We start from the raw sequence: 22533 nt of genomic DNA on the forward strand, positions 1-22533 counted from the left end.
GCATAAAAGCTATTGAAATCTCATCTTGTGGTTAAGCTTGAACACGGCTGTAAAGTGAAATACCACCTTTGTGCAATGAAAGAGAACAAAAACAAGGAAAATGAGAAGGAGAAGTGAGGAAAAAAGAAAAGGAGGAGGAGAAAGAGATGGAGAAAAGGAAGACGATGAGGAGGAGAAAGAGAAGGAGAGGTGAAGGAGAAGAGGAAGAAGAAGGAGAAAGAGAAGTAAAAGAGAAGAGGAAGAAGAAGGAGAAAGAGAAGAAAGAGAAGGAGAGGTGAAGGAGAAAGAAGAACCGAAGGAGAAAGAAAGAGGTGAAGGAGAATGGAGGAGAAAAAGGAGAAGTGAAGGAGAAAGAAAAGTGAAGGAGAAAGAGAAGTAAAGGAAAAAAGGAAGAAGTGAATGAGAAAGAAGAAAGAGAAGGAGAGGTGAAGGAGAAAGAGGAGGAGAGGTGAAGGAGAAAGAGGAGGAGAGGTGAAGGAGAAAGAGGAGGAGAGGAGAAAAGAAGTGAATGAGAAAGAAGAAAGAGAAGGAGAGGTGAAGGAGAAAGAGGAGGAGAGGAGAAAAGGAAGAAGTGAATGAGAAAGAAGAAAGAGAAGGAGAGGTGAAGGAGAAAGAGGAGGAGAGGTGAAGGAGAAAGAGAAGGAGAGGTGAAGGAGAAAGAGGAGGAGAGGTGAAAAGGAAGAAGTGAATGAGAAAGAAGAAAGAGAAGGAGAGGTGAAGGAGAAAGAGGAGGAGAGGAGAAAAGGAAGAAGTGAATGAGAAAGAAGAAAGAGAAGGAGAGGTGAAGGAGAAAGAGAAGTAGAGGAAAAAAGGAAGAAGTGAATGAGAAAGAGAAGAAAGAGAAGGAGAGGTGAAGGAGAAAGAAGAAGAAAACAGAGAAGTGAAGGAGAAAGAAAAGTGAAGGAGAAAGAGAAGACAGACAAGGAGAGGTGAAGGAAAAAGAGAAGGAGAGGAGAAAAAAAAGAAGTGAATGAGAAAGAGAGGTGAAGGAGAAAGAGAAGTAGAGGAGAAAAAAAAGTAAAGGAGAGCAAGAGAAGGAGGGGTGAAGGAGAAAGAAAGAAGAGGTGAAGGAGAAAGAAGAGGTGAAGGAGAAAGAGAAGGAGAGGAGAAAAATAAGAAGTGAATGAAAAAGGAGATGTAAAGGAGAAAGAGAAGTGTTCAAGAAAGTGAAGGAGAAAAACAAGTGTGATAGTAGCAGATTGAAAAGTGGATGAGACGAGAGGACACGACAAGTGCACTAGACAGGAGGAGAAGAGAGGAGAAGAGAGGAGAAGAGAGGAGAAGAGAGGAGACAGGGATAAGACAAGACGTGGTTGATACGACACAGAACAAGACAAAATGAAAAGTGGATGAGACAAAAAGTAGACGAGACGAGGCAAGATAAAAAGTTGACGAGATCAGATGTGGATGAGACAAGATGATACGTGGTCAAGGTGTGGATGAGACAAGAAGTGGCCGAGCTGCAGAAGAGAAGACAAGTTAAAAATATCTACGCAGTTTTACTGTATAAAGTGGTTCTTTTTCAACTAATAACTAAATAAGACCTCTGGCTTCATAGGCTCATTCCATAATACTGTTTTTTGCTGGTCAGCTTTGTAAAGTAATCGCCAAGTCGAATATACAGTAGAGGCTCCATCTCATGTTTTTCCTTTCACGCAGCTCCAGCAGTCAGATTAAAGAAAAGCAAACCTGTATATAGCGGTTTGAGCAATGAATTTAACAGTCCAGAGGATTTGAGCGGCAGCTGTGTGGATTGTTTAGATGTAGCCATTCCTGCAGCAAATTGTTGCCCATAGGCCAAAACACTGTTTGTGTGTTTGTGTATGTGTGTGTGCACGAAGGGCAAAAAAGTGAGGTAACGGTGTGTTTAGCAACAACAGAACAACTACAATTGCTTCAATACAGCAAAAGCTTATCCATCTAGCTCAAACATATTATTAGCATGAATAAAGTATTATAATTCAACACAATGAAAAAACTGACATAACAGTATAAAGAGCAGCATTGTAATGTGAACGAAATATAAACCCTTACCCAAGAGCAAAGCAAAGCTACAGATCATCTTTAGATACCCAGACAGGAATTCATTTGGTTTACGAGTCATATTAGACATTGTTTATTCTTTCCGATCGATCAACACTGCTTCACAGTTTTAATAAACCATGAAGTGCTAGCAGATAGTCAATCCTAATTTTACAACTTTAGTTATTTAGCATCGATGAGCTGCTAATTTAAAACAGTCCTGGATTATGTCTTATAACAAAACCGTTTTTTCTTAAAACTGCTGCTTTCCATCCCGCACGCACACAAACTAGAAAAAAACAATCATAACACTGTTGAATGAAAATGTCTAAATTTTATTTTCTAAAGGTTCACCCAAAACATTTAAAATCTGTCATCATTTACTCACCTTCGAGTTGTTGCAAATCTGTATAAACGTCTTTGTTCTGGTGAACACAGAGAAAGATATTTGGAAGAATGCTTGTAACCAAACAGTTCTTGGACCCAATGACTACCACAGCAGGCAACATTACTTTAGAATTGTTTTGGTTCTGTTGAACACAAAAGATGATAGGAATGTAGGATAGCAAACAGTTCTGGGGCACTTTTTACTACCATTGTCATATACCTATGGTAGTCAATGCAGTCCAAGAACTGGTTTGGTTACAAGCATTCGTCCAAATATCTTTCTCTGTGTTCAACCAAACAAAGAAATTTATACAGGTCTGGAACAACAAGAGTGTAATTCATGACAGAATGTTGGGTGAACTGTCGAATTAAGTGGTTTCTGTCAAAAACCTTCAAAGTCAAACTGAACTTTGTACATTTAGTTTTTACTGTTTAGTTTAATAACGAAAATCACAGAGTTTAAAATAAAGATTTTTATTATTTAAATTCAGACACTCATTATCTTTCAATTATGTTTTTATTAAAGTTTCTCCTCAAGAAGTCCATCAAATTGTATTCTTTAAAAAACACTAGCCTATGGTCTCGCTAACACCAGCAAATATTCTCTCTTTCAAAAAATGTATTTTTTTCCTTAACTTGCATAAGGGAAGCACATGCCCACTGGGTTAACCATTATTTCCATTTAAAAGGTTCTAAAACCCCTCCGAGGCCAAGCAGTGTGCGTGTCATGTGAAGTGAATCCCTGGCGACCCTCTACAATCCCCACAATTCTCTGTGAAGGACACTGGATAGCTTTTGGCAGTCAATACCGGAGCTGACATGCCACCCTAGCAATGTGTTATGCCAGCTTCACAAATACAACATCATACGGCAAACAAATCCTAGCGTGCCGTGAGAGAAGCAGCTTGAAGCAGATCCACTCAACAAGAGACCAACAGAGAGAGAGAGAGAATTAAAGCAGAATTATCGCCTCCATCCTCTTGTAAATATCACTTCTCAACATCTATACTGATTATCTATATCGGGGCGTAGCTGATGCATGTCTGATTAAAAGGCAGCGCAGGAAACTCATTCCAGAGGCACAGGAACCCAATTAAAAGGCTGTTTTGCTGCAGAGCTCATCATTGGGCGCACGGTTCCCTGGCGAATCCCCATTAACATAACTAAAATCTTCAGAGAAATGACTCCATATCCTGCCACAAAAGCAATGCAATCTTTGACTCTTTCCTCTGACATCATTTCAAGGACGTCTGCAATGAAATCCCTGCTTCACTGCACACAAAGTATTAACAGGAAAGCGCTGCTTGGTGTTTGAGGTTAAGACCGATTAATTGCATCAAGATGCTGGATTGTTCGCATTTGAGATTCTTCAGTGTTTTCTTCTCGTATACACAAACAGAGCAGCGCAGAGTTTCGGGTGCTGGAAGACATCAGAGTAATAGAACATTTAATTCTTGTAATATCTTTCAGGTAAGCTTTGTGGTTGTACCATGACATACAAAAACATGACGACATGAGCACTGAATGATCGTCATATTAAAATGCCAAGGCATTTACATGGTACTTCAAAGAAAACTACAGTATTACAGGTACATATCCTAAACAAAACTCCCCCGAGACCCTTCCTTACACTGTTTCTTTACTGTATTTAAATATACATGTAAACATGTATAAACATAGTTCATACAGTTCTGTATAAACTTTGTAAGTGGTGGTCTGTTTAATACAGTGCTGTCATCTTGTGTTAACAGATGTGATGTACATCATTTCCAACACTGTGAAATCCTGTTTCTAAAGAACCAAATTCTTCCATTTTGGTCCATATTTGTTCTTTTTAAAAGTAAATTATGAGCCCATCAAGGCTCAAATCCAAAGTAAATAAATAAATACGCAATGAAAATGAAATATCCCAAAATTGGCACAATAAATCCAAAATAAAATCTTCATAATAAAGTCACTTTAATGCATACTTGTAATACGTATAGATTCATAAAATCAGATTCTCCATTCTGATGATGTCTTCAAAAACTAAAAATATTACAACAGTGGTTTAGACAACATACTGTAGGCGATTTCTTTTTTAATAACAAGGGAAAAAACACAAAAGCATTTCAGGTTTGAATTCTGTAAATAGAACAAAATAGAGCTGGAGGATTTAGATTTTCTAAACTTGCGAGACAGTAGCTCTGGATCCCTTCACCTATTCTCACAGTTTCTCTTCTATTTTCTCAACGCCAAAACCAATGATGCGATCACAGGTGAGACACATGCCACATTACACACCCACACCTTCGAAACCGCACTCAATCACACACAGACAGATTTATTTTATATCATGTTGGGAACATGCATTTGCTTTTAAGCTTTACCTTACTTTACCATACCCTTTATAAAAACCTGTTTCAATTTGACTTGATATTTAAAACTATGAATATGTTTCTAAGCCGTTTTCACCCATAATGATGGTGAATATTTCAGGGTCTTACAATCATTGTGAAGACATCTGGTCTGCAGAAGACAACAAAAGCCAGGGTTCATACAGACATTGTATACTGAAATTCCAGGACTCTCAAGGACTTAAAGCACATTTTTTTCAAGGACTACAATTAGAGATCTCAGTTATAGAAGATCAGAAATTATTTTTTAATCTTTAAATTCTAAAAAAAGGTAAAGGTGTATGTATATATACTATTGAAACAAAACTGTACAAATAAAATGTGGTACATGAAGTATGCAATGACTGTCAGCTGAGGTAACGTTAGAAATTAGATAAATTTTCAGATTGAACAGGGAATTGATAAAGTCTAAGGTCACCTTAGTTGACACTAAAATTTTGTCATAATAAATTATTATAGTTATTTGAATGTTTAATGTAATGCTGCGCAGAACAATCTTCATGTGACATCAAACTAACGCGAGAGCAATTCAAAAGCTGTGCTCTCACAGTACTGATCAGTTTGCACAAATATTTGTGAATTTATTCAAACGATTAAACACTGAAGTTATTTTGTAATTTCATTTATATTGTAGGGCTGTCACGATTATTAAATAATCATCTCATCGCGATTGTTTGACCTCATCGCGATGGTTTCAGATCATCGCAAATATTGCACATCTCTATAGAAGACACTAGGGGGAGCTGTAGTGCATCTGCATATTGCATATTTTATTGTATATATTGTAACTAAAGTATGGTAATACTGGTAAAATGTACCACCACAACACAATCACTTAAAAAAAAACTCAAGCATATACCATAAAAATAACCTGCAGTACAATTTAATATTATTTCAGTGTGAAAACCAGTCTACCAAAATCTCATTAACATAGAAGTAAACTTTTATTGTAGTCTTGCAAGTGAGAAAAAACAGACTAGAAGCTTTTCTATGACTGATAGTATTTTAATGGTGGCTTCAATTCACACCTGATCAATTTACTTAATTTACAAGTATTTGGTGGTTATTGACAGGTAAAAGCCTAAACCTTAAATATATGACCCAATTTTTTCCTATGTATTTCCAAGAAAAAGAACATAGTCTTTATATTCAGAACAATATGGTCGTTTCAAAGCTGAATAAAAATGTATGAGAATTAAAAGTCAAAGCTCTAAAACAGACAATTAATCGTCATAATCGCAATGATTTATTAGACAATTAATCGTCAGCCAAATTTCATAATCGTGACAGCCCTATTATATTGCTTTCAGTCATTTCAGCAATTTTCAAGTACCTCTGCTTGTTTTCAAGGGTTTTCCAAGACTTTAATTTAAAAAAGCAAATTGAAGTATTTCAAGTACTTCAAACGCCCTGTACGAACCCTGAACACCCAACACAGCTCACAAATACACCGAGTCTGCAAATCACAGGCCCTGTTAAACCTCAGAGCTATACCACCTTTGACGTTTCACACATATACTGCTGACATCATCATCTTAAACTGACAGTACCAAAAGCACACACATCTTCACGCTACCTCCAACCTCTAACAGTTGACATCAGTTGTGACTGCCTGCTCAATAAGAACGGACAGCAGAGTCTCTCCGCTAAAAAGCGTCTCGCGCTGACGTGTGTCTTCAGCAGTCAAAGTGAAATTAGGATCTGAGCAGTGAGGAAATTCAAACCTGCGCTGGGATTTTAAATCTCGTTACAGACGCCTGTGGTTCCAGTTTAGTCAGATTAAAAAATATGATTACCGTCCCAATCTGAGGTTAATCGGGTTAAACATTACAGAGAATCCCAGAGAATGAAGTTAATACAGAGGTCCAGTAACATCTTTATCAGTTTAAAGCTGCACAATTCACACTGATGTCACTTCTTCATTTAACCTCAAATGTGATGGTTGGTGTGCGTTGCATTGTTCATCCGTTTAGCTAAAAAATTGTCTTTGATAATATAAACAGGATTTTTATTTCCAGTTCTGTGCTCCATTCCTTTCAGAAAAAGCAAATCTAAGTGTTATTGTGTCAGGTAAAAAGACAACACAAGTGTGTGTGTGTGTGTGTGTGTGTTTTTGCCTTTCTCTATGCAGCTGAGCGCCAGGTTCAGGAGCTCTGGAGATCTTTCCTCTAGTATCTGTTGATGTAGAGTAACATATCTCAGCGTCCACCAGGGCAGCAACTATTTACACAGAGAGAGAGACAGGTAGACAGTATTTATATTCTATACATTCATTCTGAAAGGGTTTCCTTATGTATATTTGTAAATTATGTTCCATATGTTTGCAGATGCTATAAATGTGAATTTGTAGTTGTCTTAGCACACTAATAATGTTCCAGGATTCGACACGAGTTAAGACGTCTGACACACTTCATGTGCCTTTAACTAATCGTAGCGGAAACATTTTTATCCCGGTGCTCACAGTGGTATGAGAATAAATATATAAATGCATTAGTAATGCTCGTCTACAAGCATAAATATTCACAGAAGGAGAGATGCGTAGAAAAACATGAGGGTTTTATATTACACGTGTAATGGCTTCAAACACAGATAGATATTGTAGGAGACTGCGAGGAGAAAGAAATAAAAAAAGAGAATCCTTACAAATAATGCTTTATTTTCCTCATTTTTATGATACACGCGTTACCTTTTATCTGGAGCTCTGTATAAGCCAGTGGGTGGGTTTTTTGTAATGAGAATGGAGAATTTGTTAACTAATTGTCAGTAATAATAAAAACACACACACAGTTTGTTTTGGAGGGGAGGTCAAATAACACATGAATATGGATTAATGTTCAAGTCTGAATACACAAACATCAGCACAGACCAGATCCATTCTAATGATCCGCTGCGGTGAAAGTTATCGCACGCACACACGTACAGCGGCCGGAAAGAAAACCACAGCCATAAATTAACTCCTAGTTTTGACAGCTTTGTAATTATTCTACATTTTCTCTCCCAGTAATGCACATGGGAGCACAGAATAATGATCTTAGACATATGAGTGAGAAATTAAAGAGAAATGTCTCATTACCAACACACACAAAGTGCTGTATCGAGTAACTGGCCCCAACCCCACCCGCTTTCATTAAAAAGTTCAACGTTATTACACAAAAGACAGTTTTCTGTTTGGACAGTTGATGTTCTTTTAATAACTTTTTAATTGCTGGAAGTTTGCAACTGGTATATTGGAAATGAATGGTTTAATATTTGGTTATTTAATGAAATATACAGCCGCAGAAAAAAATTAAAAGACCATTTAAAATTTATTTTCAGATATATTCAATTTAGTTTTTCTGAATTTACTATTTATAGGTATGTGTTTAGATAAAACTATAATTTTTGTTTCAGTCTGTGAACTACTAACAATATTTTCCCCAAACTTCAAATAAAAATATTGTTTCTATTTGCATTTATTTGTAGAAAATGAAAACTGGAGAAACAGAATATAACAGAAAAGATGCTCTGTTTTTTTCAGACCTCAAATGCTGCAAAGAAAAAAGTTCATATTCACTTTTAAGCAACAGTCATGTTTGTACATGTATTTATAAAAAGTTCAAAAATTATTTTTTATGTGATAACCTCCATTTTTATCACAGTGTTCATGTGTCTTGTCATGCTGTCAGTCTTTCACATTGCTGTTGGATGACTTTGTCACCCCTGATGTTTGATTTGGTTGAAACTGGACCGAAATGGCCACAATACATCTAGCAATGCCAATTAAATGAAAATTTGCAATGGTCTCTTAATTTTTTCCACTGCATTTTTTAGTGTCCAAATCCTTTTGGGGCATCTTGTAGTATTGTATTATCACCTACATATCATGCAGTGTTGCCAGATTGGGCGGGAAGGGTTCCCGCCCACTTGGGCTTCTTTTGAACGGGTTAGACCAGAGAAAAATGCATTGGGCGGGTGGACAAAATTTGGGCTGCTTATGAAATTAAAAACCCGCCCAAGCAGCTTGCCTTTTCTTTGCTTTTGATTAATCAAGTTATTTCAAAACGTTCGAAAATAGTGTAGTCCAATCATAAACACATTATTCCTTAACACAACCCTTATTGGTTCAGTTTAACCAATCAGGTCTGGGACAGGGAGACCTCACCTGTCAATCAATCTACAGTTGAGATCATGCGATGGCTCGTGAGTGACGGGGTTTTGGCACGATAAAGGACCAGATTTTGTATATTGAAGCGAAATATATGTTGCACAGTAGGGAGAGTAACTCAAATCTCACAACGTGGATTACACAAGTGGTGACAGACGACTTGAATACTTTGTAAATATAACTATAACTGAATTCACAGCAGTTGAATGATTTAATAAAAATGAATATTCTGTTCATCATACTCATCCTTGAAAGCTGCTGGACTTGTTAAATTTTGCATTATATGTTCTGCAATATATACTTCACGAAAGAAGTACTGTAGTTCTGTCTGATGTTAAGGCAACCCTCAAAGGTAAGCGCATTATTGTTTCTGCTGTTCTTTTTTTGTTCTGTTGTATGTATCAATGAATTGCACATTTTTGGCTGCCGTGGTGTGTGAATGAAGTTCATGAACGAGTGGAAAATGCCTACTCAGCGTTCCGGATCCGATTAATTATAGTGGGCACTTTTTGCACAAAATGTGTTTTTTGAGGGTTAAAGTCATTGGTTAATTTCTTGATTGTCGCTTTGAAGTGGTTTCTGGACATATTAGTCATATTTTCTAACTCTTTTTAATGCTATGTTTGATCCTTTTGACCCGTTTTCCTGGTTTAATGATATTTTTTAATCTTGTCATAGTTCGTTTTAAGGAGATAAAATGGTCATTATCATCGTTGATTGACATTGCAATACATTTCTATCACATTATTTTGGCAGTTCAAATTTGGGCTGGTTTTTGTTGGAGTGGGCAGGTTTTATTGAGCCTTTGGGCTGGAAATTGTCCACCCAACCTGGCAACACTGATATCATGACTTTTTTTTTGCACTGCGCTGTTATTGCATTGTTTTAGTCACAACCAAGGCAAATTTCACTGCATACCAGCAGTAATGAATAAAGCGACTGTGAAAGTCACCTGAAGGCTCTCCAGTTTGGCCCCACAGTGGACGAGTATGACTCTGGTCAGCAGAAGAAGGATGGGGTTGGACACCAGACTGTAGACACACTCTCCATCCAACTGAAGACTGGATAACACAGCCGTGTTCAGGGATGTGGGCTAGAAACGAACATAGAAGATAGCAGAGAATTTAAATAATCTTATACTGTCTGCAGCCATGTTATATTTGCGAGGGCATAATTGCAATAACACAAAAATTCCCATAACATCCAGCCACGATCACACATATGTAAAGTGACCAGAAGTTATGTTTTTTTAATGAATATTTGCAATTTGAGGCGACCACTGGTACCACTGGTACCATGGGACTTTCTTAACTAAGCACATTGGCTACAGCAACTACAGCAATTGCTAAATCTGTGAATCCTGTTTAAAACGTTCTTTCGCCATTTTTGCATTTCATAAGGTAATTATTAGTTGCAGTCTAATATTTTTATTAACATTCCTTTATAATGTCCCACACAGCTTCTTGTACATCCATCACAGCCCCTTTCCCTCCCCACATGTCCTGTTCTCAGGCTAATTTAAAGGGCCGGTGCTCTCTGAGACAATGCTGATAAATCAAGGCGCGAGACAGAAAGTGTTTCACACACACAGCGTCTCCAGGAATGTACGTGGGCGCAGCGGAGCATTAGGGAGAAGGTTCTCTACACCTCTGCATAATTAGGAGCCCTAAGAGGTTTCATTAGCAGCCCTATAGCGGTCTACACACACTCATTATCCCGTGCTCTGACCTGCCTAGGGGTCGCCATCTCCTACCATTCCATCCATCACACTTACACATCATCGCATGACTTTACTCCAACATATAGTCTTATTCTCAAAACTCTTACATTGAAAATGTGCAGACGTTAACAAACACTAATAAAAGCGCACACGTATACACAGTGACCTTCAACCCTTAAAACGCCTAGAAACAAAGGGGTTGCAAATAATTGTGAAATTTCACTGGCAAGGACAGAATTAAAAATAAATGTAATATTGTCACATGCACATTACAATTGCATCACAACTTCCATTTACATTAATAAACATTGCATGATGTTAAACAGACAAAAACAGTTCCTACAGTGTAGACCGCTTCATCGGACCCCCGGTTAACTTCCGGTTTGTGTTTGGCTAGTGTAATAATATAACTATTTATATTATATTTTATTTATGTTAATATTAATTAATATTATTACTTTATTTTATAATAATTTTATTAAATAAACGATTTGTTGAATGGGTCCTGTCGTTTTGATGCATTTGTCTATATTCTGTATATTTAAATGTACTTATTGATGCATTACTAAACTACGTACTGTAACATGAACAAATACACAGGTTTCTAGAATACTTGACTGTGATTGGTTAATTGCAGCATTACAATGCTCTTGGCAGACTGGCCGTACCCTGGATCACAGATGCATTATGATACTTTACCTGCGAGTTGCTCTGGAGTAAGGCCTCAGGCAAGAAGTCAGAGATTTGGAGCTCAACTGGTGGCCCGGTCCAATTACTCTGAGCGAAAAGGTTCATACACCCAACAGCCATGGCCAGCAAAACGGTTTCTCTACACCACAGAAAAAAAGAAATTAGCATGTTTAACAGCTGAACTCATTAAGGACCTGTGTTTTCTTTGAGAATAATGGACTAGCATTAACAGGATTAACCACTGAACGCAATAAAAAACCAACAGTTCTGCCCTGATTTATTGGCACTCAGCAACACAGACTCATCGGATTGTATTCCATCTAAACATTGTTCTTGGGTGATCCAATCACATTCATCAGCTTTCTCAACATGGCTACACATTCACATCTCTGGACGGCTCGGATGCAAACGTACAGACCCAGATAAATGAAACATTTGGTAGTAATGCAGCACTAAACGGAAACAAAGACCTGATATTGTAATTCTGCTCTATGGTTGGTTTAGTCCCCAGATGCCATTGCAAAAGGTCGTATTTACATCCTCCTCACATTCCCGCACACATGTGCATCCACGCGTTCATACTTCACTCAGATTTATAGCACCTTGATGTATTCTCACAAACGACACAAGTCATGAATCTCATTGTATAGTTTGGAAGTTTTAGAAATATAGAGACATCATCAGGCACAGCAAAACAGCTACGATCTTTTAATTCAGTCTCAGAGGATAAAAGATTCATGCCTGTAAGAGGGATGGGGGGCAGACATCTTTTTTCATTTCCAACACAATAAATCGCCTGCATTCAGCCGAACAGATTACTGGCTAATGTGTGTTGTAGTTTTGTCGAGAAGAAGTGATGTCAGGGTAATATTTGAGACCCAAATTAAGCTTCTATGATTTCATCACAGACATAATACTACAATAATATACAGTACACCAAATAATGAGAATAAACAATGTTTCTGCCAAATATTAAAGTTAATTTGCCTAACTGGTCATAAGCTGTTTATGGTTGACAAGAAGTGTGTTAAAGAACTCAATTTATTGTGCAGTTACAAGTGATTTTAATAGGCTTTTACAGCAGTTTTAATGTTGAAATTAAGTTTTACAGTGAGAAATAAACATTTTAAAACCACAGCCATAAGAAAAACTGATTTTAATGAGATGACAGAAATAAGGAAGACAATGTAATGATGTAATTTAATACTGCACGACAATAAATCTTAAAAGTAGGGATGGGAATCGAAAATCAATTCCAATTTGCAATCGGAATCGAAAGTATAGGAATTGGATCGGAATTGAAAGGAAAAGGAATCGGATACTTGAAATTAAAATTCCTCTTATCAATTCATGTGTGCATATTTTCAGAAAAGTACACACGTTGCGTGATCTGCTGAAATCTCAATAAAAGCCCTTATGAAAATTAACTACATATCATTATTTTTCCTATACTAAGCATAGTTTAACTATAGTATTTGCATTAACAAGTTAACCATAGATTCATTATAGTTACTACAGTTTAACTAGGGCTGTGCAAAAATATCGATACATGTAACTATCGCAATATTTTTTTTTTCAATAGTGTATTGATAGTGATACCTCTACTATCGATAATTTTTTTATAATATTTTAGAATATCTTAAGGCAACAACGTGACTCATGCAAACAGTATTATGAAGTTTAACACAACCTTCAGTTTCCCAAAATTTAATTTGCATTTACATACTAATGATTTTGATTAAATTAATTAAATCACACGTTTAAAAAAAATGTGCCAGCAGCGATTGGGAGTGTAATGAATACAAGCAAATCCCAATTAGCAAATAATTCCAGCAAAACTCACTAATGCTGTTAAATGACAAACTTATGTTTTGTTATTTATTACAGCTCATTATAATTTGATATGCTCCTGTTTACTTTAGTATATGGAAAGCAGAGTGCTACAGTTCAGTATGAGAACTGTCAAATACTAGATGTGCGCAAGAACAGCAAAGCACTTTCAAGTGACGGCAAAGATCCATCACGAAAGCAATGATCCATCATGTCAGCACAATATTAGCATGACTTGAGTGTTTTTTCCCCACAACAAAACAATAACTTTCAAACACCTAACATCATCAAAGCTCAAGAGAGAAAGCACACACAGGACCCATTCTTCTTGTGCAAGGGTTTTAAAGTCATTTGAGAAGAATCGTAACAAATTCAGATTTTAATTAAAGATTACACGGACAAAAAAAAAACATGCAAACCATGAAACAACACCCACCTGTCATTCCTCTGGTCTTCAGTGCCGTTGATCAGGTAAGAGAGCACCTGTCTCTCCAGCCAGGTCTCGATACTGTCGCCCTCTTCAGGTGGTCCTCCCAGCAGCCCACGCACCGCACAGCTGAAGAGGACAGCCTTAAAATCTCCCTCAAACACCAGCTCCAGCAAAGGCCCTCCATCTGAACACACACAGAAACAAAGCCAGACAAAATTCAAAGTTCCTGTAAGTTAACACTTTCTAGCACACAATTCTTGAGAAACACGATTGTCAGCTTATTTTCATACTTTAAAAGTGAAAGAGAGCAGAACATTCTGTTCTCAAGTAAACATCTCATTAAAACTGTGATACTGGCTTTATGACTGCAGAGACACAAAGAGAAAATACCATGGAAAGAAAGAAAGAAAGAAAGAAAGAAAGAAAGAAAGAAAGAAAGAAAGAAAGAAAAAGAAAGAAATTTTAGTATGACCACATGGAATGTATAAACAGTGACTTTAAATGCTTCATTTTACACAAATAACCATCCTGAGGGAGATGGTAAAAATATTTTTACTTTACATATTTACAGCAATAATCAAGGTGTGTAAGGCTTTGTGCTGTTGGCTCCCTAAAGACAAACCACACAAGCTGATTAATAATATATTTAACAAAACATCAAAGCAAACTTTTCTCTTTCCTACAATTACTGACAATAATGAATTCATGAGGCTAAATTAGGATCTGCAGTGAATTAAGAGAATCTTATTAAAGTTGATTCAGTTTAGATCTTGAAATAGTTGCATCACTTTGCAGATACAAAATGGTGCCACCTCTGATGTGAGTGAAGAAAGCTGCACTATTCTAGAAGAACACTTTGCTTCCAGCAAGCTCTGGGTCGTTAATCTCTTCTGAGGAGATACTGGCTTGAATAATTGTGACTGAATGAGGACAGACGTTAATAGCTGAAGATCAGATCAACACGTTTGTGAATTACACATTAATCACTTCTCAGGTTGATGTTCGTGAGAGAAAGATTGATGGAGAGAGGAGGAGAGATGGATGGATGGATGGATGGAAAGAAATGCATAACAGCATGTCTGCAAATGCACCGCTATTTACCAAGCCACTAACAAGCACACTAGAGGCATGAAACATACATTTATCCTATAACATTTGCATGTATAAGGGTAATTCTCCAAAACAATACTACCGCTACGCATCACTAGCGAGAAAGGTGCAAGTGTCCCGCGCGCGCACCACTGATATGCGCACCGGACGCGTACACAACTCGCGTTGCGTTTTAAGTCTCAAGTTTTAAGTCAAATTAAAAGTAGTTAAACCGCGCGGTTTTTCCATTTCGTTGCGTCTCGTTGTTATCCCGTGTGAACGCCTCCTAAACAAGCGCACAGTCGTGAACTGTCCTTAACAAACATGAACGTGCATGCACGCGGGGTGGACAGGATAGCCACGCTTTGTTCTGCGTGTAACGACGCACTGAAACACACTACCGCATATGCTCACCTGTACGTCAACAGTATAACGTTACACGCGCGTCTCACCCGGGCAGCTGTCCGATGCGCCAAAATGCCCACAATGACACTCCTTACACAAGCAGATCACATAAATAAGGCAGTTAGGATGTCTGAAGGCTATCAAAAGCCGCTCGGTTCACTGTCAGCGGAAATTCACGTCCATTTGGACGTTGTTGAATTAATCCGTGGATCGGTGCGGGGCGGAGAGATGTCAACACTCTTGCGGCACATTGAAGCCACGTGAGAGTGTGTAACTGCTGAGATCAAATAAAGATCATCTAGCGCACAATGCACTCACATCAAACCCGGAGAGCTCGAGACAGCTCACGACACATCAAAACCCCGTGTTTGTCAGGCGCAACTGGATAAAACAATGAACATCAGCCAAAATAATCGTCACCACGATTATAATTTTACACATTAAACATTTCAAAAGCACATCTGACATCTTTAACCTACGCTTCTCCTCACGTCTGTCGGCTTCGGTGTTGCTCATATCTTACCTGTGATGCTGATGCCGCTCTGTTTCCAGTTCGGACTCAGTCCGCCCAAAACAGCCGCTTCCACCTACAGCATCATCATCGTCAACCCACAGTAAATAAAAGAAAACGGTTGTCACGTCTCTCGGGAGTCGCTGCGGCTGTGAAATGTGAAGGGCTCGCGTGCCTCGCTGTGGTGCCGGTGGCTGTCGTTCAGTAATCGCTGATGCGTTTAATTTCTGCCCATGTGCTGTAAGTGTCATCAGTAAGCGGCCATGACAGGAGCGCACTGCATTATGGGAAACCTAATGAGGCAGCGCCGCTAAGGGAGCGTCCATATTTTACCAAACGTTTCGTTTGTTCTGACAAAACAGTATAGGGATAAATCCTAATATGTCATATACACGATGTAATATACCTATCGCGTGCATAAACCGACTGCCTGTGGCTGTAGATTGCCGATTATAAATAACATTAAGTTTCTTGGATAGACCGATCAAATCGCTTTATTAGACGTCAATTTGTCATTATGAGCGGCAGGAATTACTTTTGTATTGAATGTAGCAGCGTTTTGGACTTTCAAAGATGTGGCGTCTCAGGACGTGCATTTAAAGCACACAGTTCTTAAAGTCTCTCTATTTATTTGAAATGTTAAGGCGGGCCAGGTAAATATGATTGTAATATACATCTTTTTGTGCAAATTCTAGTAAATCTTAAAAATGTAATTTACATATTTTACACATATACCCCTTATGACATTTTACCATAGTTCTTCCATAGAGCACGTATCTGTTGAACTGAATTTGTAATTTAAACCAAAGATGATTGATTATTTCCCATGGTTATATAAACGTTTGTAGGATTTCTAAAGCACACGGGGGCGGTTTCCCGGACAGGGATTAGTTTAAAACAGGACTGTCTTGGTTAAATTGGGATATTTAAGTAGTTCTTAAAAACATACTTTACAAAAAAAAACATTACAGGTGGGCATCTTGAGACAAAACAATCACACTGATTTAAGATATGTCAGTGCAAGTTGTTTTCGATTAAGGGCCCGGCCACACGAGACGATAACCGCGCGCGTTTATCGTCGACGTTTAACGCGTTGTGACTAAACAAAGGGCGCCAATGTGAGTGCACACCGACGCGGAAAACACCAGGCGTAAAAGCGTCATTTTTTTTTTAAACGCCTCGGGCTCGTTTTTTTGGTTTGACGTGCCGTGTTAAAGGGAACCCGGTGTATATAGAGATGTATGGCTTAATGTGTTGTAATAGCCTTACACTACTAGCATTTGTCGTTAGAAACACATCAAATATTTTCAGTTCTTAAAAAAACCCTAAATGTAATACTCATTTTAACCTAAAGAGGCCGCCATATTCTTTTTCGATGACGTAAACTGGTTGCACGCACAGCTAGGCAGCCAAACTAAACACCGACACACTAATCAATTCTTCAGTAAATATAAGGTTCTGTAGGATAATATATATATATAACAATGTTCACAGCAAGGAAGAAGGAGGAGGGAACCGGCGAACGTTGAACAACAAAACTTTAATAAAATAAACAAACAACAAAACGAAAGTAAAATGCCGGCAGCTCCCTCACGGTCGACTGCCGGTCACATAATACAACATAACGTAAAGTCCAGGCCTGGTTCTCTCTCGTCCTTTACTGTTGTCGCTCCACCTTCCATATAATGCTAAAAGAAGAAAGAAAATAAAGACGCTATTTGGTGTATTTTCCTACATTTTAATATTGTCAGAAACAACACAAACATGCATATTAATAACCAAAATCATTTCGAATTTATCATATACAGGATGTTTTAGCCATTATACAATGCATTTTATCCAGATTTTGACTTTTTGATGTTGATTTATCAACATCAGTAGCCTAACGTTATTGTCGCCCTCGGTCATTAGATGACGGGGGCTAATATTCACGTGTGCTCTAATACAGAATAAATAGCCAAACCGCAAGCATTATTATTGTGTTTATCAGTATATTCTCATAATGTATAAAGTATACGATTATGGTGGATGCTGATGTCTTAAATAGTCTTAAATGTCTCAAAGGCGGTAGTTTAAAGCTATGATTTAACGCACGCTCACCTTGAACAGACGTCTAATACTGAACGCGTTCTTCTTTTATGGCTGGCAGGCTGGCTTGTGTCAAGAGGACATACCGCCACCTACTGTCCCTGTGTGTTCGTAAATCTGATCTTATGTTACGTGTCATATTTTACTGTTATATATGGAAAACGTGTGTGCTTCGCTGTTGCGAAAGAGAACAGGTTTAGGTCGCAACCATTTGACATCACGGATTCTGACGCAAAAAAATGGCGGCCTCCAAGTAAGAATTTTTTTTCAAAGTTTATGAATACTGTGACAGTTACACCGTTTTTTTTATTTCACAATTATAAAGTCAATGCCATTGTTCATATATTAAGCCATACATCGCTCTATACCCAGGGATCCTTTTAAAAACTGGCCTTCCAATGAGATTGGCGCTTTTGTTCACGTGCCTGGAGCTGCTGAAGTTACAGTAAAACACGACTCGGTCTTGCCGAGCACACATTGACGAAGAGGAACCAAGATGAATTCTTCTTCTGTGTGACGAGCGAGTGTCAGAACGCATAAAGTTGCGCAGCGCCACCTTGTGTACCAGGGTGTTTTTCATTAAGCGCCATCTATGTCAGGGAGTGAATTTGCAGGTTCCCTCGGCTCATCGCCAGTGAAAATCGTTTGGGTATGAACGCCGAAAAACGCCTCGAAAAATGCTGGCGATAAACGTGTGCGATTAACCAAAAAAATGCGGGTCTGTACACACCTTAAGACACCGCTAACATTTAAATTAGTCTGGGACTAGGTTTAAGCCCTGTCCGGGAAACCGCCCCACAATGTTTGGAGTAATATCAAAGATGATAGATATTAAACAGACTTTGGTAACTTAGTTGTAACAGTTAAAGGAATAGTTCACCCAAAAATGAAAATTCTGTCATCATTTACGCACTCTCAAGCTGTTCCAGACCTATATAAATTTTGTTGTTCTGTTGAACACAATTTAGTCATTTACTTTATACATTTAGCAGACACATTCCTTCAAAAGAGAAAGTTATATTCATTCAATAATTGAAATATTTCACCCTTTTCCATTAAGGAATTTTATTGTTTAATACATTTCACAACTCAGGCACTGTGAGCGTTATCCTCCGAATGCTAATGACAACTATATCTGTCTACACCAAAGAACTGTTAACATAAAGGAACCTGAGGGGTCTGTTGACCCCTGAAACTCGCGTGTCTGTCTCTGATCCTCTGTTGCTTCTAGCAGTGGTAGAAGGTCATTCTCTTTATAAAAATCAAGCAGATGATCCGTCTTGATTACGCTGAGTGGCAGCAGGTCGCTGGAGTCCGGAAGCTCTGTCAGCGTGTAACGTGCGTTTGTGTGTGTGTGTATTGGAAGAAGTCACAGATAGCAGAAGCAGGACTGGTCAAAAATATATTCACATTCTCAAATGCAGAATGATGTGTCCTGTTGGACGTGGTTATCAAAATGACCACAACAAAAACGGCGACCCATGACATAACACGTCACATTAAGCAAAGGTCAAATTAATCCATTTAGTTTGGAAACACATACACGGACATGCCGTTATATGACTTAATGCGTGTTTCTTGTGTTGGAGCAAGCTGTTTTTTTCCTGCTGATTTCAACACAGTGGACTTCAATTTGTCAATTCCACTTAATTACGTTCAGTAGCTTTTTTCAATGGCTTTCTCTCTCATGCGGGGAGGAAAGGTAATTACAGAGCCCAGATATGGCTGTATTGTAACACTCATTAACCTAGAGAAATGTCTGGCTGCAGGACCCAGAATGCAATGTGGACTTCCTTGGTTCTAATACAAAAAGATCTTGGACAAATGAGAATGAGCTCAAATTGTCAATAAATATACAAAAGGGGTTTCTTAAAGATTATGTTTTGGCCTGTAGCATCATAAACAACATTTTTTCTATTGCAATTGTGTTTCGACTCTAAGCCACATTACACCAGAATAGATATAGACAGAAGCAACAGTAGTAGTGTCTCACATCAGTCACAACAAAGGTCAGCGGTGACGACCTCGTACCCTCAACTCCCTCAAATTAACTCATGGAGGGCTCAACGTACTATCCACAGCTCCTGGAGACTAAGTGACTAAGCTTCATATTAAACTCAAGAGAAAAGCAACCCAAATGATTCAACTGCCTTGCAGAGGCGAAAGTGAAGCTCAGTCTTTTATCGCTGAAAACAGATAGCTCATTATTTCTCATTGCCAGAACATCCATCTGCCTCCTTCCTCTTGAGCTACATGATTAGTGGTGTAAGCAATGGCAAAATAAAGAAATAAAGAACCATTTGTGCTATATGAACATTTAACGTGTAGAAAGCTTCCATTTCACAAAAATGATTTTTTAGACTATTGAAGCTACCATAAAAATGTAGTCTTTTTTAGGAACCTTTGACTAAATGGTTCTTTGGGTAAGCAAACATTGCCTGACAGATGATAAAAAGGCAAAATCTTGTACGTTTACATTTACAGAGATAAACATTTTTTACAAATATCAAAGCGAAACTTTCTTTAAATTTCTTAGTACTGCTGAACACAAAGGAAGATATCTGGAAGAATTTCAGTAACCAAACAGATCTCATCCCCCAGTTGCAGCCATTGTAGGAAAAAGAAATACTATGGGAGTCAATCTGAGATCATTTTTGGGTGCATTATCCCTTGAAACAAAAGTTTAGGTTTTGCTCTCCATTCAATCTCAATGTCTAGAAGAAACAATTGAGAGATGATGGAGATTTTTCTAATAGGGGCAACACATCCAAACGTAAAAATGTAGTTCTTTCATTATATCTTAATTTTTAAGCTCTGCATCAATGTTTAGCAATAGTTGGGCTCAGCCTTTAGAGAAGCTGCTGGACTCATAAAATAGTATCCAAAAGGATCCGAGTGATTTATCTCAGCGGCCACTGGAGTCTAATTTACCAAACTGTCAACTGGACAGCAGCTCTCAAATGATTGAAGTCATTTTTCAAGGTCTCGCATTTGCAGTATTGACTGTTGCGGCTTGTTTGTGGAACAAAGGGACGCATGCCGCCAGTCCGACAAAACAGAGCCAACACCTGCGGGGTGCAGAGAGCTGTCCTCAACACAAACACGCCACCCCAGGGAGGTGCAGGAGAGAGGCGAGGGAGAAAATAGCTTCTAACACGCACACAGATTAAAGGAAAAGAGCTCCTGGTAGACTGAAAGAGACCATCCATGCGCTGCCAAACTCTCTCTGCTGAAAAATGAATACTGTTAATATTAGTTTTAGTTTCACTGAAAGCTGTTGTTTTTCTCTAATGGTATTTGTCAAGACAAGCATCAGCATTGTTATTGCTCAAACCTCCTAACACTAGTATTAAAACTTGACCTTATTTGTGTCATGGAATAATGCTTCAAAATCATCTGGCATATTGCGGGAATGCGTTTCCTTTCTTTAAAGGTCCGATGTGTCATTTTTTGGAGGATCTATTTACAGAAATGCAATATAATAAAAATCTAAAGTGCCACTCAAAAGTTTACACACCCCTTGCAGAATCTGGAATCTAAAAATAGCCCATGCAGGGCAAAAGTTTACACCCCCCCCCTTAATACGGTATGTTACCTGAAAAATCAATGACAGTTTTTGTTTAGCCATAGGACAAACAAGAAACCCTTAAACAACAGAGTCATTAAACTGTTCACTGATCTTCAGAAAAATTATCCAGGTCCTCCAGAATCTTTGCTTTTTGCTGGATATTTGACTGGTGTCCAGAAGTAACTGTATGATGTTGAGATTCCTCTTTTTACATTGAGGACAATCAAGAGACTCGTACACAACTATTACGCTAGATAGAAACATCCAGTGATGCCCATGAAGGCAACACGATTCATTTAAAGTCAGGTGGGTGTAAACCTCTGAAAATGACAACTGGTGTAAATTGTTATTGTTTTGTTTATACATCTTTTTTAACATTTAGTAATGTCATTCAGAAGATATAAAATGACATGCACGTTTCTCAGGAAATTAAATATAAAAAATTTACACCAAAACCATTTTCAGAGGTTTACACCCACCTGACTTTAAATGAACCGTGTTGACTTCATGGGCATCACTGAATGTTTCTATAACTGTCATTAGTTCACGTAACATCATACAGTATTAAGAATCAGGGGGGTGTAAACTTTTGCACTGGGCTATTATTCTTTGGTGTGAACTTTATGTTAACATTTCTTTCGTGAAATAACTTGCTCAGGGCAGGACTTTCCCCAAATTTTCAGCTTTTTCCAGATTCTACAAGGGGTGTGTAAACTTTAGAGTAGCACTGTATATCTTCAGAGGTGAATAAAGACCTCACACAATGAAGCGTTATGTTTTTATTACCTTAAAATGAGCTATTACTATCTACATACACCACAGGTCCCCTTACATGGAATTCACCATGTTGTTTCTACAGTAGCCCTAAACAGACAAACTGCTCTACAGAGCGTTACATAAATACGTTATTTCGATCAGCAAAGACGCGAAAACGTGACAACATTTTTGTCTTGTGTCAGCCACCGTAGTGCTTCGAAAGAGAGGGGTGGAGTAAGGTGTTGGTTGCAATTCACTTAATGGTTAATGGGGAATCAAAAATGGTTCTTCTATGGCATTGCTGAGAAGAACCTTTTGTAACATCTATTTTATAAGTGAAGGTTTGTTGTGTTTATGTGTACTATATGTTTCTTACTCAAAACTTTCTCGTTTAAAAATAAAGATTCTTAGTATTCTTCATAGTCAAGCCACAGAATTTTTTGTTGTCGTTTTTCTTTCTTACTCTTAAAATAAAGGTGCTACAAAAGGTTCTTTAT

The 22533-nt window shown here is 38.0% G+C and overlaps 1 protein-coding gene across 2 annotated transcripts in view; it reads right to left on the reverse strand.

Annotated features, from left to right (window-relative positions):
- ttc27 (tetratricopeptide repeat domain 27) overlaps positions 1–15883 on the reverse strand; it is a 74940-nt gene extending 59057 nt beyond the window's left edge. The window contains exons 1-5 of one of the 2 annotated variants that reach the window (XM_057344256.1): positions 15637–15883; positions 13626–13803; positions 11369–11498; positions 9902–10042; positions 6923–7025 (exon numbers count right to left, since the gene is read on the reverse strand). In XM_057344256.1, the coding sequence (XP_057200239.1) occupies positions 6923–7025; positions 9902–10042; positions 11369–11479 (355 nt within the window). In that variant the 5' untranslated portion in view covers positions 11480–11498; positions 13626–13803; positions 15637–15883. Of the gene's footprint in view, positions 1–6922; positions 7026–9901; positions 10043–11368; positions 11499–13625; positions 13804–15122; positions 15352–15636 lie in introns of those variants that run through there. The other variant, XM_057344257.1, reaches the window with a different exon arrangement.
- Between the last annotated feature and the right edge of the window lie 6650 nt (positions 15884–22533).

The sequence above is a fragment of the Triplophysa rosa genome, linkage group LG10, assembly GCF_024868665.1.
Source record: "Triplophysa rosa linkage group LG10, Trosa_1v2, whole genome shotgun sequence".
NCBI lineage: Eukaryota > Metazoa > Chordata > Actinopteri > Cypriniformes > Nemacheilidae > Triplophysa > Triplophysa rosa.